This window comes from Gobio gobio (genome assembly GCF_949357685.1).
Source record: "Gobio gobio genome assembly, chromosome: 15".
NCBI classification, from domain to species: Eukaryota; Metazoa; Chordata; class Actinopteri; order Cypriniformes; family Gobionidae; genus Gobio; species Gobio gobio.
This window is the reverse complement of record NC_137108.1, coordinates 50,508,929-50,530,353: the sequence shown is the minus strand read 5'-3', so window position 1 is coordinate 50,530,353 and position 21,425 is coordinate 50,508,929. Positions and strand designations below refer to the sequence as shown.

Sequence of the window (21,425 nt, the reverse complement as noted above, 5' to 3'; positions counted from 1 at the left end):
CATTTATTTTTTTGTCCGTCTATTGAAAATCTAGGCGATTAAAAATTTCTTCAGAAGAGATCACTTTATATGATAAAGCTTTTTCTCATATATAAACGTTGATCAATTACCATTACAATTATCTCACAAAAATAGCTACAGCACAAGGAAGCTTGATTTCAAATTGAATTTAAAAAGACGAGTAAACAGTAATAAAATAAGAACAAATAAACAAATTACAAGCAATAGCACAAATAAATACAATAGAATAAAGATACAAATGAAATAGACTGCTTTATTTTTTCAGTTAGGTCTAACAGTATTCAGGTAAGAAACTGAATTTAAAAAAACAAAGTAATCAAATTTAAAATAACATTGGATAATCTTCATTATAAAAAAAAAAATTCAGATGAATCCATTAGAGTTACACAAGTGAATCAGTCAAGAGCAGCAGTAAGTGATCGTTTGTCTTTTTGTTGTTTGAATAATGAATAACCGCTGTCCCTTTAAGACCCGACACACGCATGGATCCCAAACACTCCTGTTACACAATCTAACCAAATTAATCAAACCATTAATAAGCTGGAAGAAGGAGCTCATTTTTGCCCTTGTATGTCAGAGGTGGCTTTATTACGGTATGTGTGTGTGCTTCAGATGCGAGCGCGAAATCTGCGGGAATGAGTAGAATTAATGTTATGTGCAATCCCGCGCAAAATTCAGACCCGTCAAGCCAACACTAACATGCTGTCATGAGGAAAAATCCAGCAGAACACGCGTTCGCCGTGTTCATAGGGTTAACCGGACTGAATGAGAGGAGGCGGTGCGTGTCAATCGCTTTCGGCCCGAGAGGAGAGCGCAGCTGGTATCGATACATATCGAAATATCGATATTTTTGACAACACTATTACACAAACAGCTGATCAAAAAATAAAACCATCGTGCGAATTATTCGGGCGTCAAAAATCACGTCCAGTGTGAAAGGACCTTAAAAGTACATTTGAACACATGGACCCACTAAATATGTTTGTGCAACACATACTTCATTTAATTTCAGTGCCATAGACTTGGTCACCAGACTTGATAAAAAGCGCTACTGAAGAACAAACAAAGTGCAATATAACTATGTGTAATTTCATCAGCATAACCCACAAAGAATTATGTACGATGCTTACCTGTCCATTAAAAAACACGCGAGAGCGGAGTCTCTGTCAAGTCCAGGTTTGTCGCGAAGCTCTCTTTGTTTTATTTCTCCGTTTGTCACGAAGCCTGCTTGTCTCTGGCCGTCCGCATCTGTACAACAGCGCATATGCGAGTGAATTGAGCACTTGAAAACAAAAGTCCACACGTTCATGCTCGCGGTCAAAGTAGTATACTTTGAAAGGCTTGCGCGTGCATCTGTGGGAAGTGAAGTGTATCCGGGGCTTCAGTTGATCTACGTTTACGTTTTTGGGGATTTTCTGTACTCTCCAATGGATAATCGTGATCCATGATGACTGAACAACACAACAGCGGCACGGTTTCTACAAGAAAACTGCGGATAATATGTCATATGTCATAATTTAAAATTTGAATTTTTCTGGATTTACAAATCCTTGGGAACTTACACAACTGCTTGAAATATATCAAGTGTTTGTTTTTTATATTTTATTACAAAAATCGTACATATTGTGCCTTTAATGCGTATTAATAGCTAGTAAGGTAGATGTTAAGTTTAGGTATTGTGTAGATTAAGGGATGGAGAATATGATCATGCTTTAGAAGTTCTAATAAACAGCCAATATCCTAGTAATATGCATGATAATGAGCAGTTAATAGGCAAGGCAAGTTTATTTGTATAGCACATTTCATACACAGTGGCAATTCAAGGTGCTTTACACAGAAATGACGTTAAAATATTCATAAGTGAATAAAATAAAAATAGAAATATATATAGTATAACAGTTATAATAGTAATTAAAAGAAAATAAAGATGAAATCCCCTATCTGGGGTGGAAGAAAATGAAGAGTCAGGTTTACTTTAAAAATATTTGTCAGGTAACTGTGCGTTTAGACAGTACTCTTTCAGACAAATCTTCTTGGCCTAACTTGAGGGCGTTCTCTAGATGTTTTACCCGTCAGAGCAGATCTAAACGGGTCTTCCTCGCACCGGAGGGAGTACTCAAAAAATATTAATAAAAAAACGTAATAGTGAGAATTGAACCCTAAAATAAAGTGTTGCCATAGCATTTTTGGGGCCGATTTTGTAGCTGAAATCTGTTTTCCAATTATGACACACACATATGACGTGAATTATCTGAACGATATGCTCATCCTCGAGGAAAAGCATCCCTGTTTGTGCACCAGTTGAACAAGGGGTGGCTGTTGTCCTCCTCCTGATCCCCCGCTCTATAAATACCCCCTTATAGTGGTTTGTCTGCCACCAAGGCTGCAATTTCTTCAGCCATTAGTAATGTAATGACAGTGGGCATGTCAGCGCTGTGGCAGATGCTGCAGCTGTGTGTGCACAAGGCTTCTGCGCTTCTGTCACACATGCAACCAAAAAGTGACTATTTGGTAGGAAATATCAGGAAATATGCCTAGAAAAGTCGTGGAATTTTCACAAGCGCATATATTTTTCTGAAATGCAATTCCATTCAAAAGTTTGGGTTCTGCTCACCAAGTCTGCATTTATTTCATCATAAATGCAGCACAACTTAGAATAGCTTTGTAAGTGAATATATAGTAAAGTGTCATTTATTCCTGTGATCAAAGCTGAATTTATCATCATTACTCCAGTCTTCAGTGTCACATGAACCTTCACAAATCATAATATGATGTATTTTTGTGGAGACCGTGATAAATATTTTTTTCAGAATTCAAAGAACAGAGTTAATTTGTCAAGTCACCTTTATTTATACAGCGCTTTTTACAATTCAGATTGTTTGTAATTTGTAATGGAATCTTTTGGCTTGACTAGTGTGGCTAGTGGTCTTCCAAAGTTACTAGCCACTCAGTATTTTCACTGGCCACAATTTTGCCATTTGGAAATTATACATTTTATATGATTAAAGGGTTACTTCAGTGATTTAGCATTAAGCTTTGTATCAGTAGGAACCTGGTAGTATATTCAAATTATGGTACTTTCCCCCCTCATGTCCCCCTGAGATGAGAGAATTATGCACTTTATTTTTGTGGAAAAAAATCCTCAGATGACACAAATATCGTCATTTTGCGTCATCTGAGGCTGTTTTGGCCAGAGGCAAAGACTACAGCCACTAGATGGAGCTGTTCCGCATGTTATCAACCCGCCCATAGGGGACAGATCTCACTCACAGCATGTAAATGCGCTCGGCTCGGCCTCGGGCATTAATAAGGGAGCGGTGCAGAGAAAAGTGAGTGTTTCAACTTTTCAATGAATTCCTATGAAAGTTTAGCTTCCATAGGCATGATCTGAAAACACCCCAGACTGGACACGCATCGTGAACGACAGCCGCGCTTACCTTTTGTTTGGCTCACTCACACTTCATTGAAAAGACACGTTCAGTTTTTAATTGTAGTGTTTATTCTCTAACTGAATGAAATGATTTTATTACTATGAATATCAAAATGACGGTGGGGAGGAGCCGTGGTGGGCAAGAGATGTAACCAGTGGTCGTGGCTTTGGGAGTGGCCTCGTTGGGCAGCGATGCAAGTGCATTCTGGGAGTTGTTGTCTTTCATCCACATGAGACAAAAATACATTTTCTGTCTTTTCTCGGTCTTGAAGGCACCAAATTCAAATATAAGTTCACATTTCTACTACATAAATGACCCAGCGCTGAAGTGCCCCTTTAAAGTTGACTTTGACATGCCTAACTTACTTGCTTTTGAGTCATTTTATTTTATTTAGAAGATTTAAAACCCTTTCAAACTTTCAAATGCAGAGTGAGCACCCAAATCAAGACTACAATGTATATCAGCTGGTATGTGCAGGTGGGCAATATGAGGCTAATATGAGAAATTTAATATGATACATGGGTTTTGTTAGGCTATATAAAATAACAAAGAAGCAAATTACAAAAACAGTATATTTAAAAAATATATTTTTTCAGATACAGTAGGTTTATTTAATATGTATACATTTAACATCTGTAGTTGTTTGATTAACATTAATGACAGACAGGTATTTAATTGTGCTGCTGAACGCATGGACGTAATATTCTGACACACACTCAGTTATTTAGGTACACTTAAGCCATAACCGACTGTTCATGCGAGATACTCCACACGATAGACATTTTGACATCCGTGTGCACGTGTATTTGACTATTTAGGCCAAATTTGAGGTAGTTAGGGGGGGGTTCGCTCCCCGAGAAAATGTTTGATTTCTCTGATCTACACTATATTGCCCAAAAGATTTTTGGACGTCTGCCTTTACATGCGCATGAAGTTCCCATTCTCAATCCGTAGGGTTTAATATGGAGTTGGCCCACCCTTTGCAGCTCTAACAGCTTCAACTCAATATAAAGTGTGTACTGTGAGTAGCTTTAGTGTCACCTAACTAGATATTTACATTTTCTGCTAGGGATGCATCAAATGTTCGGCAACTGAAATTATTCGGTCGAAAATAGCAAAAATTGCACTTTCGGTGTATAAGTGAAAAGACTGAATAAATTTAACCGAACGATGACATTTTTGATGACGTGATAAAATATAGCAACCAGCGCGTGTGAGAGAGAAGCGTGCACGCTTCTAAATGCAGCAAACATGTCGGAAGAGTGGAAGAATTAAAGTGTCCGAGATAGACGCAAAAATGGCCGTTTGCAGACACTATCTAAGCACCCTCACATGCAAGCAAGAGCACACTCAGTTGATACTGTAATAATATATTGGCAAATGCTCCAGTGCATATTTGTGCCTGTAGAACGTCATCCATTTACAACGTGTTTCTGCAGCGGTGACAGTCTCGTGTAGACACAAAATAATGTATCGTTAGCAGCTTCAATGAACTTTGTGAGATGGCGATGAACTGACATAGCGACAGCGTTTAGTGATGGTAAACGGAGCGGTCTTTCAGGGCCCTATAAAATCCGTAATTTTTTTTCCCAAATTCCGTTTTTTCCGTTTAAATTTTTGCTAATTCCTTTTTTTACTTTTTAATTTTTGGGAATTCAGTTTTTTCCCCCTTAACTGTTATTTTAGTTGTAAAAAGAGTGTGCTTTTAATGTTAATATAATAAAACATAAAATAGGAATGACCTTAATTTTATTGAGGTAACAAACATCACATTTACTCTGTACTTTTCAGGACAAATACTGCATGATGCAACATAACACTGCACTCTTAATACTTCAAGTCGCAACAAATATTAGTGCTGTGAATTGATAAAAAAAATGAATTAATCGCATTTTTCTGTAATTAATCATGATTAATTGCAATTAAAAAACATTGGAGTTTTTAATATTTTGATATTGTAATAATTTCAGTGACTTTAAATTAATGAAGAAACAATTTAAAGACAGCATATTTTAAATATGTGTTGTAATGGCATGTTTTTATGAATGAAGGCCAGTATCACTGATACTAATGTCTCTATGAAACATTAATGATATTACATTACAGTATAACTGAAAGCTATCAATTTCAACATTTATTAGGCTTTAAAAAACAACTTTTGATTTAATTTAAATTAAAACAATCTTTACACAAACCCATTATAATAAATGTTATATTGACCCATGGCCTTCCCTGTTAGACATAGCCTACACAGAAATCGAATAAAGTTATCAACACCTTTCTTAACTTAACTTAAATAATAAGTGAAATATAGATGAATCATCATTAAAGCTACAATTTTCTCTGTTCCCGTTGTTCTTTGATGAACATTAATGACAGACATCATCAGTGCTTCTGTCACTTTAAGAACAGCCGCCGCCGAACATCAGGCGCATCTCATTTTCTCTGAAGTTCATTTAAGACATTATTTTCCTTACAGTACATTAAAGTGCATTAAAAACAAGGCAATACAGCAAGCACTCCCCGCGAGGGAACTGCTCGGCTCGGTACTGAGGGCTTAGCGCTGAGTTTCTTAACTTTCAAAAGCAGAGCCGCTTCGCCACACTTTCATTGTTTTGAAGGGGGAGCTGAAATGACGGGAGGGGTTGTGTCGCCCACATTTGCTTCCCCTGGTCTGCATTTTCCCCAGACATTCGTTCTTCTCCCACACAAAACAGCATTTCATTCCAAATATGAAGAATTCAAGGAAATTCTGGGTTAATATGCCAATTACGCGATCCGTCCGCGATTCCCATGAACGCGGAAATTATAGGGCCCAGGGCCCTAGTCTTGGCTCGCTGTCGAGTCTACAGTCTATATAATCCACTGAATAAAACTATTGTTTTTCATGTTGCAAAAAGCATTAATGGCCAATCGCACGCTGCAAAGTTTAGAAGTGACAGTGAAATGGTAACGTATTAAAGCAATGTAAAGGCAGACTAATAGATTAATAGAAAAATATTTGTTGCAAAATACTAAATAATCTTAAATGTCTCGCTGTACACACTCAGCTTAGTCTACATGTGCACTAGAGCACGCTCAGTGATTTCAGAAGCACCCTCAGTGTTTGATTATGACACCTGTAGGCATAAATAGGCCAAAGATAAAATGGCATAAAATGGCCATATCCTTTTTTTTTTTTTTATTAAGTTATATTGTCTGCTGGAATGCTAAAAAATGTTCAGTGTTAAATATTTTTAAATTGTAGTTTTGTAATTATTTTTTCTTTAAAAAAAGCAAGACACATTTTTACTATTTAATTTATGCAATGGTGAAAAATTGGCAAAATAAATAGAAAAACCGCGTTCGGTATTTGGCCTCGGCCAAGTGTTTTATGATTATTCGGCTTCGGCTAATAATTTTAATTTCGGCGCATCCCTATTTTCTGCAGATCCTGAGTGGTGTTTGCCTGTGCGAGGCCAGATCTAGGTTCTTCCAGCAACTGTAAAACCGTGTAAGAAATAGTTCTGTCTGCATTTGGCCACATGGCGAGGCCATCAGAAAGTGTGCGCTCCGCCTGACTTCCTGGAAAGTCGCCACATCCTCGTGATTGATCTCTGCGAAAGGTTTCTGAGCGCGGCCCATCAGAAACTAAAGCAGCTGCTCGTCTCCTTGTTGGCATGGAAAGATAATCTGGTCCTGACAAGTGACCCTGCTATGCTTTTAGCCACTGTAGGGATGTACAATTCAATTAGACTGACCTGCGGTACATAATGACCAGTGTCTGGAGAAGATCCCTGACTGCATTACATTAAAGTTTCAGCTAATCCTTTGTTTCGTCAACCGGATTTAAATGCATACCTACCACCAGGGCTGTACTGGGGTTAAAATTCGGACAAATCCAGCCCATGCAATGTTTTTGCTAGGGTTAGGGCCTTACATTAAAGTAAATTAATAAACAAAACTAGGACAGGGACTTTTGTCACATAATGCACTTGACAGTAAAGCACTGATTTTGAGCTAGGATGCTGTCATGTAAATTTACTGCTATTAAAAGCTGTCATCATTTACTCGCCCTCACGTCTTTCCAAATGTATGATGTTCTCTCTTCTGTGAAACACAAAAGAAGATATTTTGAAGAATGTTGGCACCCAAACCATTTTGGCTACGCTTGACTTTTATTGTATGGACAAAAAACTGACGTGCATGTTCCGCATGAAAGAAATTCATTCAGGTTTGGAATGACATTAGGGTGCGTAAAGGGTGATTTATATTTAACATTTTTAAAGAGTTAACACTAATTTATGTAAGACACTGATATCTATCTGTCATAAAGCTCTCATTGAATTAACAATCTACTTCAATTAACATTCATTAGAACTATTAAAAAATTCATAAAACATATTTAAAGAGAAAAAAGCTTTGTCCTAAATTCAAGGGGAGCTGTTTTGCTGAATTATCCTTTAATTGTCCTAATGACATTTACCATGGTAGGCACAGGTAAAATGCTCCTCATTACTATGTGAGCCTGGAGCACAAATCCAGTCGTGCGTCTCACGGGTATATTTATGGCAATAGCTTGGGTATGGGTCAAAATTATCAAATTTTCTTTTATGCCAAAAATCATTAGGATATTAAGATCATGTCCCATGAAGATATTTAGTAAATGTCCTACCATAAATATATCATAAATGTATTATTAGTAGTAATATGCATTGCCAAGGACTTCATTTGGACAACTATAAAGGCGATTTTTCTCAATATTTAGATTTTTTTGCACCCTCAGATTCCAGATTTTAAAATATTGTCCTATCATAACAAACCATACATCAATGGAAAGCTTATTTACTCAGCTTTCAGATGATATTTAACTCTAAATTTAAATAAAAGACTGGTTTTGTGGTCCAGGGTCAATACATAATAATAAACTGTAGAATTTGTAATAAAAATATTATAAACATGTAGAAAATATGAAAAACAGCCCCTATAAAAGTGATTTATATTCCTCAATATTTAATGCAAGTAATAATAGCTACGTTTTTAATAAATGCATTTCAGCCAAAACACCGTATTTCTTCACTGTCTCTCCCTTTGACTTCGAGCTTTGTAACCCTGCAGATCTTTTTCATGCTCATTAGCAACATTATGCGTTTTCTCTTTTAGTTAGTGTGTAGAGACAGAGCAACACGCCTCATAATCTGAAGACCACGCCCACAATACAACGCTCTCCATTGACTTTGTATTACGTGAGGCTGCCTCCTTGTCATTTCTGAATTATAACAAAAAACAGAACAATGTCTAAAAGCGGATATGTGACAGGGTGTACAGCAAACAAGCAAACTTTTTATAAGATGTTGACCCACAAAACGAGCGTTTAAAGCAACGGATTCAACGCTGATTGTAAGGTAGGCTTTATTCTGTTAAGTTTATTCTGTTAGCATCTGTGAATATTAAACGCACAAAGACCTTTTAAATATGAATCCTGCTGTATTTCATACACGCAAAACTGTTTAGACAAGATTTATTTGGCCTGTTTTGGACAGATTATAATGTGTTTATTGTAAAAGAGCCTAGTGTCACATCAATAAAGCTTTTATTCACAAATGTCTGCTCAGATGCTATAAATATAGTACCAGTCAAACTTATTTTGCTTCATATTGATGTTTAAATATTATAGCCTAATGTTATTTTTTTTAAATGTAATATCAAAGTTTGTTTTATTGAGTAATATCGAGTTTTTTGTAGAAAGTGAATTGCTTTCTTTACAGTGAATTTCGTTTTGTATAAATTGTATCTTAATTTTAATTATTTATTATTAAATGTTTTAGCATGAGACTACTTTCAAAAACATAAAAAATAGTAAAAACAAATGTAGAAAAAATGCTCTTCTTAGTAATTTGTGTCTTGTTTCTAGTCTAAATATTGTAACATTCTTAAATCAAGATGCATTTACTAGATAAGTACAATTTTCAACTAAATAAGAAGAGCATTTTTCAGTGTAGGCAAATCTTTTGATAATTTAAAATATATATATGACTACATTCTAAATAAATTATTCTGGAGTTTTGTTTTGTAGAAAGTGAATTGCTTGCTTTACAGTGAATTTTGTTTTGTATAAATTGTATCTTCATTTTAATTATTTATTATTTAATTGTTTAGCAAAAACAAAACAAAAAATGTAGAAAAAATGCTCTTAGTAATTTTGTGTCTTGTTTTTAGTCTAAATAATTAAACATTCTTAAATCAAGATGCATTTACTAGGTAAGTAATTGTCCTGTTGCTCTCAGTCACACACCTGAATTAAGCTCATTCCTTATGCAGGTCATTATGCTGCTCATTATGCGGGCTATTCTGTTCTATTGTGCTCTCAGGTGATACTCATCATTATTCATTAGATATCACGCCTCCTCGCATACTGGCTTTGTGAAGAAAAACTGTCTTACAAATGTTAAATCAGTGTATTTTTTTATGTGAATGAGTAGGCTCAATGATTCTGACATCAGTTTGAAGCAAAAACTCTAGGCAAATACACCCATTAGTCAAAAGTATTGTGGACACATCTATTGTGTGTTTTGAGGCCTTAATTTTAAAACAATTTTTTTGGTTTTCTCGTCCTATCCACTTTTTTCTCCTCTGAAGAACCGCTGAAGAACCACTGAAGCACCAAAATTGGTGCTATATAGCACTAAAAAAGGTTCCCCTATGATTACGAGCCAAGAACCATTTTTGGTGCAATATAGAACCTTTTTTTTTTTAGAGTGTACCTCTGTGTTTTTTAGCTTGTTTGCTGTACACCTTGTCACATAGCAGCTTTTAGACATTGTTCTGTTTTTTGTTACAAGTCCGAAATGACAAGGAGGCGCTTCACTCAATACAAAGTCAATGGAGAGCGTGGGATTGTTTTCCGGCCACGGTGTGGGCATGGCCTAAATGCGCTCTCTCTCTATAATAGGAGCCCGTTAACTTCTCGTTTGTTGTACAAACTGTTGTATAAAATCAGTACTACATTTGCAATAGTGCTGATATTGAGGAAAACAGCACTTTTGCCCATGTGTGGTAGTGGTAACTATATCCTGTTATAAATATTAAAAACGAGAACTCATACAGGGACATTTTTTGCCCTGCATCTTGAATTGTGGGGGCATTTTTATTAATTTTGGGGGCATATTTGCCCTGCGCCTGTTAATTTCCGGCCCTGGTGTGCATTGCACAAGATGGCGAGGTCTGCTGATTCATTGTCATAGAAATTGCACCACACATAAGTTGCAAAAATCATCTTATAACTTATGATATTTGATATATAGTTGGGGTCAGTACGTTTTTTAAAATGGAAATTAAGCAAATATGCATTAAATTGACAGTAAAGACATCTTTAATGTAACAAAACATTTCTATTTCAAATTCTTTTGGACTTTATTTATAAAAGAATAAAAAAAAAACAGTTAAGCAGCAACTGTTTTGATTTATTATCATAAATGTGCATCAAATCATCATCATATAATGATTTGTGAAGGATTGTGTGTGACTCTGAAGACTGGAGTAATGATGATAAATTCAGCTTTAATCACAGGAATAAATTACACTTTACTATATATTCACATAGAGAACAGATGATCTACACTGGAATAATATTTAATAATTTTTACTGTATTTATGATCATACATTTTGATCAAATGAATGCAGTCTTGGTGAGCAGAAGAGGTTTCTGTAGAGGTACTGTAAATCATAAAATATACATTGTGATATGTATATATTTGCTCTGAAATGTAATAAATGAACCATAATTTCAACCTAAATATATTCAAAATGTTTAATGGATGTTTAAAAGGTTTCAAGGCTTCACGTTTCCCAGCCTGCTGTGTTTTTAAAGTGTAAGCTCTTTGTTTTTATGGTACGTGCCAGCATTTCAAGAGTCTAAAGGTCAGAATGAGCATGAGACTGAGGCCGAGGAGCCATGCCAGTAAATCATAACCCAGGTCATTTACAAAGAGAAGTATTAAATATACAGTAGCGAAAACATGTATTAGCATTATTAGGGGTCAGAGAGAGTGCGTGAACAGTGTGTAAGAAACCCTTATGAGTGCAGAGGTCCTTTAGTAAATGCCACTTTTCTTCTTCTCTCTTGGCAGCATGTTGAGTCTCAGAAGGAAAGTTTGTTGATCTCGACTGTGGCTTTATGATGTGGTCTGGTGCAGAATCTGTAGCCGCTGGCCCTGTGCTGAGATGTCCGTCTGAATTAGTTTGAGTGTGTGTGTGTGTGTGTGAATGCTCTGGCGTAATTAAATGTAGGAATCCGCTCACCTCATTAGAAGTGTGCGGGTTCAGGCTCGACAGAAGAACATAACTATTACATAATCTGCCCCACTTCCTGTCCTGCCATGACTTTCCTCATTAATTCAACATCATCTACTTCCTCTTTTGCAGTGTAGCTACTAATCTTATGTTGGACACAAAGCCTAAAATAGATGTTTTTCTGCAGGCTTCATCAGGCCAGTAGTTCATATTTTTCCTGGCATTGGGGAAAAATAAATAAACATTTGTTTTTATTACCTTTTTTAAAAATTGTGTGGTTTTGGGGGCAATATATATATATATATACACACACACCGATCATGTATAACTTTATGACCTAATATTGTGTTGGTCCCTCGTCGAGGCATGGACTCCTCTAGACCCCTGAAGGTGTGCGTGGTATCTGGCACCAAGATGTTAGCAGCAGATCCTTTAACCTGTTAGCCTTCAGCCCCGCTTTTGAAAAAATCCTAAGAAATGGCATAATCAGACTAAAACCGTTACAGTTAATGATTCCTTTGCACTAAAATCATAAATATGGCGTCAAGCAGACACTTGGCGGTTTACTGTAAATTCTAAATTATAATTATTTTCATAATCAAAAATAGCTATAATAAGCTTCAAAGTTTTGTAAAGTTATTAGAAATATATTTGTATGAAATATCTTTATGAAAATAAAATTGAAGTTGGCATTTTAGCAATCTAAAAGTGCACTACAGCTGAAGCCATATGTCTGACCATCTGAAGATGATCAGTCTAAAACTCTGAATTGTATTAAATGTTTTTCAAGATCATGTCATAAATCTAAAATGTCTAAAATGTTAACTGATGTTTATTGCCATCTCTTCTGAGCTACCATTCAGTTTATTGTCTCTATTGTTTTGAGGTGCAAACTGCCCATTCAGTTTCAGTCTCCCCAGAACACATTCACACCTCTCTGGCCAGGTTATGGCTCTTATTAAATTATTATTTTGTCTTCATTGTAATCACTGACGACTCTCTATTCAAACTGTTCTATTCAAACCTCATTTATGATCAAACTTCTCACTTCACCTTCTAAAGGGCCTCAAATGCCGTTGTTGACAATAGAAACATTTCAGTTGGTTTTTCATTTCAGTCTATTCAAAATTATTAATAAAAATAACGTATTTGCCCAGGTGGCAGGTGCATTGGCTAGCTAGCATGTTAGCTTAGCACACAATCAAAATACAATAAAGATTAAAACCATGTTTTTTCGCCAAAATTACTTTATATCACAAGTGGGATGTTTTAAATAACCTTCTGTGGTCTCATTTGGCTTCGGATCAAAAAATCAGACAGAAAATATATCATTTTCCAATATTCTGCATTTTGATAAAAGCTATGTCGAATAGCATTGCATTATAAATGTAATCTATTATGAATACACCCAACATGGTATAAAGAACACAGACGAACCATACATCGTCGCAATTGTGTGTTTATTAGTCTTCAAATGTCTCTATTTCCATGTTTCTCGATCTCAGGAAGCTTTTATTATGGACTTCTATTATGGCACATGGTTCTTCTTCGTCTGTCTGTACAATATATAAACTACATGTGCACAGAGCGCCCTCCGGCTGCCAGGATGAATTGAAAACAACACATATGAGACTCAATCGCTCATGATTAGGCTACATCTGCGCATTTTGAGGAAGTATTGAATAAAAAATACTCCTCTGTTTGGAAAATTTGACACAGACGTATGAGAATCTATCAATATTTCTCCTCATCTGCACACGTTTGAACTAAAAGCCCTGAGGGATGTTGATTTGTTGCGAGTCTTCGTGAGGAGAATAGAGGAGTTTTTTATGAATGAGATCAGCTGAGGCTCATATTACAATCAAACGGTACAGACGCGGTTTTCATATTCATAACTCCTGACACATATTAACAAATTACTGTCACTATAAGACTTTGAGAACAAAACAGAGGTAAAAAATGGAAGCTTGACTCTTAGATCTTTTAAATGATGAAAGATTGACATGGTAATTACTAGGGTTGGGCATCGAAAACCGGTTCCAACTTGGAACCGTTTAAAAAATAATGATGCCATTGGAATCGTTTAGAAAATTTGTTTTCGATTCCGATCATCGGTTCCAAACGCGCAAGTTTTCGGAAGTGCTTGCCGCGCCCGTTTGTTCTGTTGCAGCCATGGAGCACGGTAAGCGGCGCTCAAAAGTGTGGCTTTATTTCACTTAAAAAAAAAAAAGCCTGGGTCGGCACAGTGCAACACATATGACAAACTTATTTCTTGCACGGGAGGATGCACTACAAATATGTGGTGTATAAATTAACGAGTGTAGCGTGTTTGAAATGCTGCGCAGGTCTGTCCTCCTCGGGCAACCCTGCGCTAACCAACGTTGTTAAAGGGATAGTTCACCATGAAATGAAAATAAAGCCTTCTTTTACTTACCCTGATGTTGTCCCAGTGCCCTATGTCCTATGACATTTAAAATACTGTTCCTGCACGCGCTCCTTCCTATTATGGCAGTGAATGGCGATCAGCTAAAACATTACAAAAAATAAACAAATGTATCACGCAACGATACAGGGAGACGCGCGCCATATGGAAAGTGTTCAGGGGGCACACTATAAGGTTTTGCTAGAAACAAACCGTATTATTCAGTCAAAACACTGAGCTCGGCCGTTATTCTGAGCGCGCTCCTCTGTGTACACTATGAGCCGTCAGCAGCCTCCGGCGCTCATGCCTACTATAATAACTCGCACTGTTGTCATTGCACCCACGATAAGCACACACACACACACACACACACACACACACACACACACACACACACACACACACACATGCACCATTTTGAGAAATCAAGCTCACTAGAAAAAAAACGCGATTCTCGTCTTTTCTATAACGTATATGATAAGAAATAATACTAATAATATAACCTCCTTAAGTGAATATTGTGTACCGGTTGTCATGACAATATTGCACGAGGCTACTGCGGCTTGGAGTGCGCACACACAGGAACACGCGCATTTGAACAACAGCTGGGTGAGTAAAAGATGGCTTTATTTTAATTTCAGGGTGAACTAACATTATCCCACCTCGTCATAATCAGGTAAGTGATTGTAGTGTAATAACAAAGCCCTTGACCAAATTGCGAATTGTGGTGAACAACAATGTTACTGAAATTATTTTTCCCCCCTCGTCGATAAATGTAGCTATACGCAAATTGCCCACGCTAGTAGCAGTCCTAATATGACTGCTGTTAATGCTATTGTTAAACCGGGACTCGGTGTGAAACTCCATTTACCTTTGCAGCAAAGCAAGTGAAAATGCCAGCGGAGAAAGTCCCAAAACTAAAACTCATTATTGAATCAAAATACAATTTTCCTCTGTGAAATTAGCCTGTGACATGTTGTGAATCCACCCCTCAAAGAATCGGAATCGAGAATCGAAAAGAACCGTAATCGAAACTAAGAATCGGAATCGGAATCAGAATCGTTCAAATCAAAACGATGCCCAACCCTAGTAATTACTTACATCTGACAGTCATTTGAGCTAATGTAAACAAATAAAGCTTGAGGACGAATGCGCCCTCAATCCAGTTAAGAGGTTAAGTCCTGTTAGTTGTGAGATGGGGCCTTCATGGATCGGACTTGTTTGTCTAAGCACATCCCACAAATGCTCGATTGGATTGAGATCTGGGGAATTTGGAGGCCAAGTCAATGCCTCAAACTCGTTGTTGTGCTCCTCAAACCATTCCTGAAGCATTTGTGCTTTGTGGCGGCGCATTATCTGCTGAAAGAGCCACAGCCACCAGGGAATACCGTTTCCATGAAAGGCTGGACATGGTCTCAACAATGCTTAGGTAGGTGGGACGTGTCAAAGTCACATCCCACGTGCATCAATGAGCCTTGGCCGCCCATGACCCTGTGGCCGGTTCTCCACTGTTCCTTCCTTGGAGCACTTTTGATAGAGACTGACCACTGCAGACCGGGAACAGCCCACAAGAGCTGCAGTTTTGGAGATGCTCTGACCCAGTCATCTAGCCGTCACAATCTGGCCCAAACTCGCTCAAATCCTTCCGCTTGCCCATTTTTCCTGCTTCTAACACATCAACTCTGAGGACAAAATGTTCACTTGCTGCCTAATATATCCCACCCACTAACAGGAGATCATCAGTGTTATTCACTTCACCGGTCATAATGTTATGCCTGATTGGTGTATATATATTAGTGCTGTCAAACGATTAAAATATTTAATCGCGATTAATCGCATTAATGTCATAGTTAACTCACAATTAATCACAATTAATCGCACATTTTTATTTATTCTAAATGTCCCTTGATTTCTTTTTGTCCCATTATTTTTTCTTATTTTAATGCTCTTATCAACATAGAAAAGTGGATCGCTTGCTTTGTTCAAATGTTTGTTTTATTGAAAACAACATTGGCATACTTTAGTGTTCGATTTCACACCAACATTCTCACTTGGAGCAAATAATCGCTCACACAATGTAACACTGCCCATCAATAAAAGGGTGAAACAAATACTTTGTTGCACAAACAGCCCCTTCAACAGCCCTTTCTAAGGGATCAAAACAGGGTGATACAAAATAAAATTACAAAGTGCACATGCAAGGTAAACTAGGACTCCGCCTATAGTGCAGTTAAACCAGGGGTCGCCAACTAGCGGACTCCGGTCCGAATCCGTACCGCGAAGCCTTTTGACGTAATGAAACAGTTAACGTTGCAATGCTCAGTTACTACGTTCACACCCAGACGCGCGGTCAAGCATGCAGTGAAGAAGAGACTGATGGGGCGTTCACACCGGACGCGAATGACGCGACATGCACGCCGCTTAATCCGCGCCGCAGAATGTCTATTTGCGTCTTTGCATTGACTTAAATCACTCGCGCAAAACGCTTCATTCGCGTCTGGTGTCAGAGCAGAAAGCAGCGCTCAAGACAAGCACTTTTAGTTGAAGACCCCTGAGTTAAACCATGGCTTAATACGTTTCTCATTTCGGCGTCTCACGCTTGCCATCCACGTCTAATCTTTTAATGGCCCAAACGAGTGTGGGCAGCCGCAGCGTGCCTGATGTTTTGATTCCGGTCTAGCTACATCCGGAGTGGTGTTGTAGTTTTTCTAACGTTACTAGTTGTTGCAACAGCATGTGAAAAAACTACAAAGTTTGTTAGACCAAAAAGAACGTTAATCTCGCGATAAAAAAATTGACGCCGTTAAAATAGGTTTGCGTTAACGTCGTTAATAACGCGTTTAACTGACAGCACTAATATATATATATATACACACAAATGTATAACTTTAATAAAGGTTTCTAATTTGCAGTAGAGATTTGTTACTATTTATTTCATTTTTAGGGTGGCTGTATTTGATTCATATGACCTCTGTAATAATGTATACAGCTATATTTGTACTTTTTTAAACTACCTATTTATGTAGTTTTGTCGTGTCATTGGAATGCATGTGTTGTATTTGGTGTGACCTCTGATTGTACACGAGTATCTGCCGGCTACAGCCACTACAAATGAGCTGTCATCAGACCGCACAGATGCTCATTACGTGTCCCTCTTCCCTGTGTTCACAGATGATCCAGACCAGCCGAACGCTGCTGGACAACTCTGACAGCGTGTACGAGCGAATACTGCAAGTCCAGAAAGCAGGTAAGAATGAAAAAAACCGTAAGAGATAAAGCACAAGAGCGAGAGAAAAACACGGTGTTCCAGAAGGGAGGGATGTTTCTTGGAACACAGCCGATCGACGCATCCCTTCGATCGCAGTTCCCTCTGAAATACACCAGTGTGTTCATGCTAAAACAGCTCAAAGAGAACAAACTCATTATGCCACGGCTCATTGTGCGGGCTGTGTGATGCTTTTCAGACACCATTCAAGGGTTTTTTGACTCTCAATAGAGTCATTGGTTCTCTGTTCTCTTAATTAACAGGGCACTAAAAGGGTAAACATCTATGGCCTATCAAAGCCCTGCAATCAACAGCTGCACGATGCAGAGATCAGGCTCAATTGCATTCGCTCTGAAATGAAAGGGAACGGCCAAATGCAGAAGAAAGGCGGCGTCTGTTTTATCAAGCATTCATGCAATTTTAAGGTGCATCTGTGGCCTTTTGAAATTGCAGTTTTTTGATGTGTTCAATATAGTATCACTTCTGATCTCACAAATCAAACTTTAATCTAGAAAACAGACTATATTAAATCATGTGGCAAAGTGAAAAAAGAAATGTGCATCATGCCTTTTATCTGCTAATGCGTTCATAAAACCTTGTGATGCCGAGTGGAAACGTAGATTTTGTTTTTTTTCCTGCATCTCGGGTTTGTTGCCGGGAGACTGTGATTGACAGGTGATCGATGCGGAAGGCTGGCAGTGTGTTTCATTGATCGTAGCTGATGGAATCTTGGCACAGGAAGCTGTTAGACTTCATTATATGTTCTCTCGATGAGCAATTATCACAACCCAAACGCACACACTACCATTTGTTTTGTCAAGCCGATCATTATGCTTGCCAATTGCTTGAATACCATGTGTCGTTTCCTGTACTGTTTGGCTTCAATAGTGGGTAAATAAATCTTGAAGCACAGCCGTTACGGATGGTTGTTAAAGGTGATGCATTTATTTTCTGTGACACTAGTAGTGGCACATAGCGAAATGTAAAAAATAAAGAATATCTTGTAAATGTCCCTTCCACACATCTCATCTCCCTCAAGTCAAACATCACAATTAAAGCTTGTACGGGTGCTTGTGAAGGCATGTTTCAACAGGTACCTGCTACAGTAGCCACACCCCAAACTCTCCACCTGCTACAGTAGCCACACCCCAAACTCTCCGCCTGCTACAGTAGCCACTCCCCAAACTCTCCATCTGCTACAGTAGCCACACCCCAAACTCTCCACCTGCTACAGTAGCCACACCCCAAACTCTCCATCTGCTACAGTAGCCACTCCCCAAACTCTCCGCCTGCTACAGTAGCCACACCCCAAACTCTCCATCTGCTACAGTAGCCACTCCCCAAACTCTCCATCTGCTACAGTAGCCACTCCCCAAACTCTCCATCTGCTACAGTAGCCACTCCCCAAACTCTCCGCCTGCTCCAGTAGCCACACCCCAAACTCTCCACCTGCTACAGTAGCCACACCCCAAACTCTCCATCTGCTACAGTAGCCACTCCCCAAACTCTCCATCTGCTACAGTAGCCACTCCCCAAACTCTCCATCTGCTACAGTAGCCACTCCCCAAACTCTCCGCCTGCTACAGTAGCCACTCCCCAAACTCTCCGCCTGCTCCAGTAGCCACTCCCCAAACTCTCCATCTGCTACAGTAGCCACTCCCCAAACTCTCCATCTGCTACAGTAGCCACTCCCCAAACTCTCCACCTGCTACAGTAGCCACACCCCAAACTCTCCATCTGCTACAGTAGCCACTCCCCAAACTCTCCACCTGCTACAGTAGCCACATCCCAAACTCTCCATCTGCTACAGTAGCCACTCCCCAAACTCTCCATCTGCTACAGTAGCCACTCCCCAAACTCTCCGCCTGCTACAGTAGCCACTCCCCAAACTCTCCACCTGCTACAGTAGCCACTCCCCAAACTCTCCGCCTGCTACAGTAGCCACTCCCCAAACTCTCCATCTGCTACAGTAGCCACTCCCCAAACTCTCCGCCTGCTACAGTAGCCACTCCCCAAACTCTCCGCCTGCTACAGTAGCCACTCCCCAAACTCTCCGCCTGCTACAGTAGCCACTCCCCAAACTCTCCATCTGCTACAGTAGCCACTCCCCAAACTCTCCACCTGCTACAGTAGCCACTCCCCAAACTCTCCACCTGCTACAGTAGCCACACCCCAAACTCTCCATCTGCTACAGTAGCCACTCCCCAAACTCTCCACCTGCTACAGTAGCCACTCCCCAAACTCTCCATCTGCTACAGTAGCCACTCCCCAAACTCTCCATCTGCTACAGTAGCCACTCCCCAAACTCTCCACCTGCTACAGTAGCCACATTCCAAACTCTCCATCTGCTACAGTAGCCACTCCCCAAACTCTCCATCTGCTACAGTAGCCACTCCCCAAACTCTCCATCTGCTACAGTAGCCACTCCCCAAACTCTCCATCTGCTCCAGTAGCCACTCCCCAAACTCTCCATCTGCTACAGTAGCCACTCCCCAAACTCTCCATCTGCTACAGTAGCCACTCCCCAAACTCTCCATCTGCTACAGTAGCCACTCCCCAAACTCTCCATCTGCTCCAGTAGCCACTCCCCAAACTCTCCACCTGCTACAGTAGCCACTCCCCAAACTCTCCATCTGCTACAGTAGCCACTCCCCAAACTCTCCATCTGCTACAGTAGCCACTCCCCAAACTCTCCATCTGCTACAGTAGCCACTCCCCAAACTCTCCATCTGCTACAGTAGCCACTCCCCAAACTCTCCATCTGCTCCAGTAGCCACTCCCCAAACTCTCCATCTGCTACAGTAGCCACTCCCCAAACTCTCCATCTGCTACAGTAGCCACTCCCCAAACTCTCCATCTGCTACAGTAGCCACTCCCCAAACTCTCCATCTGCTACAGTAGCCACTCCCCAAACTCTCCATCTGCTCCAGTAGCCACTCCCCAAACTCTCCATCTGCTACAGTAGCCACTCCCCAAACTCTCCATCTGCTACAGTAGCCACTCCCCAAACTCTCCATCTGCTACAGTAGCCACTCCCCAAACTCTCCATCTGCTACAGTAGCCACTCCACAAACTCGCCATCTGCTACAGTAGCCACTCCACAAACTCGCCATCTGCTACAGTAGCCACTCCCCAAACTCTCCATCTGCTACAGTAGCCACTCCCCAAACTCTCCATCTGCTACAGTAGCCACTCCACAAACTCGCCATCTGCTACAGTAGCCACTCCACAAACTCGCCATCTGCTACAGTAGCCACTCCACAAACTCTCCATCTGCTACAGTAGCCACTCCACAAACTCGCCATCTGCTACAGTAGCCACTCCCCAAACTCTCCATCTGCTACAGTAGCCACATCCCAAACTCTCCGCCTGCTACAGTAGCCACTCCCCAAACTCTCCATCTGCTACAGTAGCCACATCCCAAACTCTCCGCCTGCTCCAGTAGCCACTCCACAAACTCGCCATCTGCTACAGTAGCCACTCCACAAACTCTCCATCTGCTACAGTAGCCACTCCCCAAACTCTCCATCTGCTACAGTAGCCACATCCCAAACTCTCCATCTGCTACAGTAGCCACTCCCCAAACTCTCCACCTGCTATAGTAGCCACGCCCCAAACTCTCCATCTGCTACAGTAGCCACTCCCCAAACTCTCCACCTGCTATAGTAGCCACGCCCCAAACTCTCCGCCTGCACCAGTGGCCACTATAGAATGTATTTTAACATCTATTTTACCTTAATTTCACCATTGCAGTTGCTTATACTTAGAATTAGGAGTTTGTTCAAATCTTTAAGTCTGTGAGTAGCAAATATTGGCGTTTATCTTTATTCCTAAAATCATACTGCTTGCCAAGGAAAGGCTTGCTGTTACTTTTATAAGTTATCAGACTTGACACTACTTGCGTTTCCTTCAGAAAATGTATGTTCATCATAATACCATCACTCGGCCATCTTGGATTTCTTCTGCTTAAAGCTGTAATTTCTCACCGCTGTTAATGCAGTTTAATATCCTCCG

At 39.6% G+C, this 21,425-nt stretch overlaps 1 protein-coding gene across 1 annotated transcript in view; it reads left to right on the top strand.

The window, feature by feature from the left end:
• plcl2 (phospholipase C like 2) overlaps window positions 1–21,425 on the top strand; it is a 111,132-nt gene that overhangs the window by 73,859 nt on the left and 15,848 nt on the right. Inside the window, exon 4 of the mRNA XM_079837642.1 lies at window positions 17,318–17,393. Within this exon, the coding sequence (XP_079693768.1) occupies window positions 17,318–17,393 (76 nt within the window). The remainder of the gene's footprint in view (window positions 1–17,317; window positions 17,394–21,425) is intronic.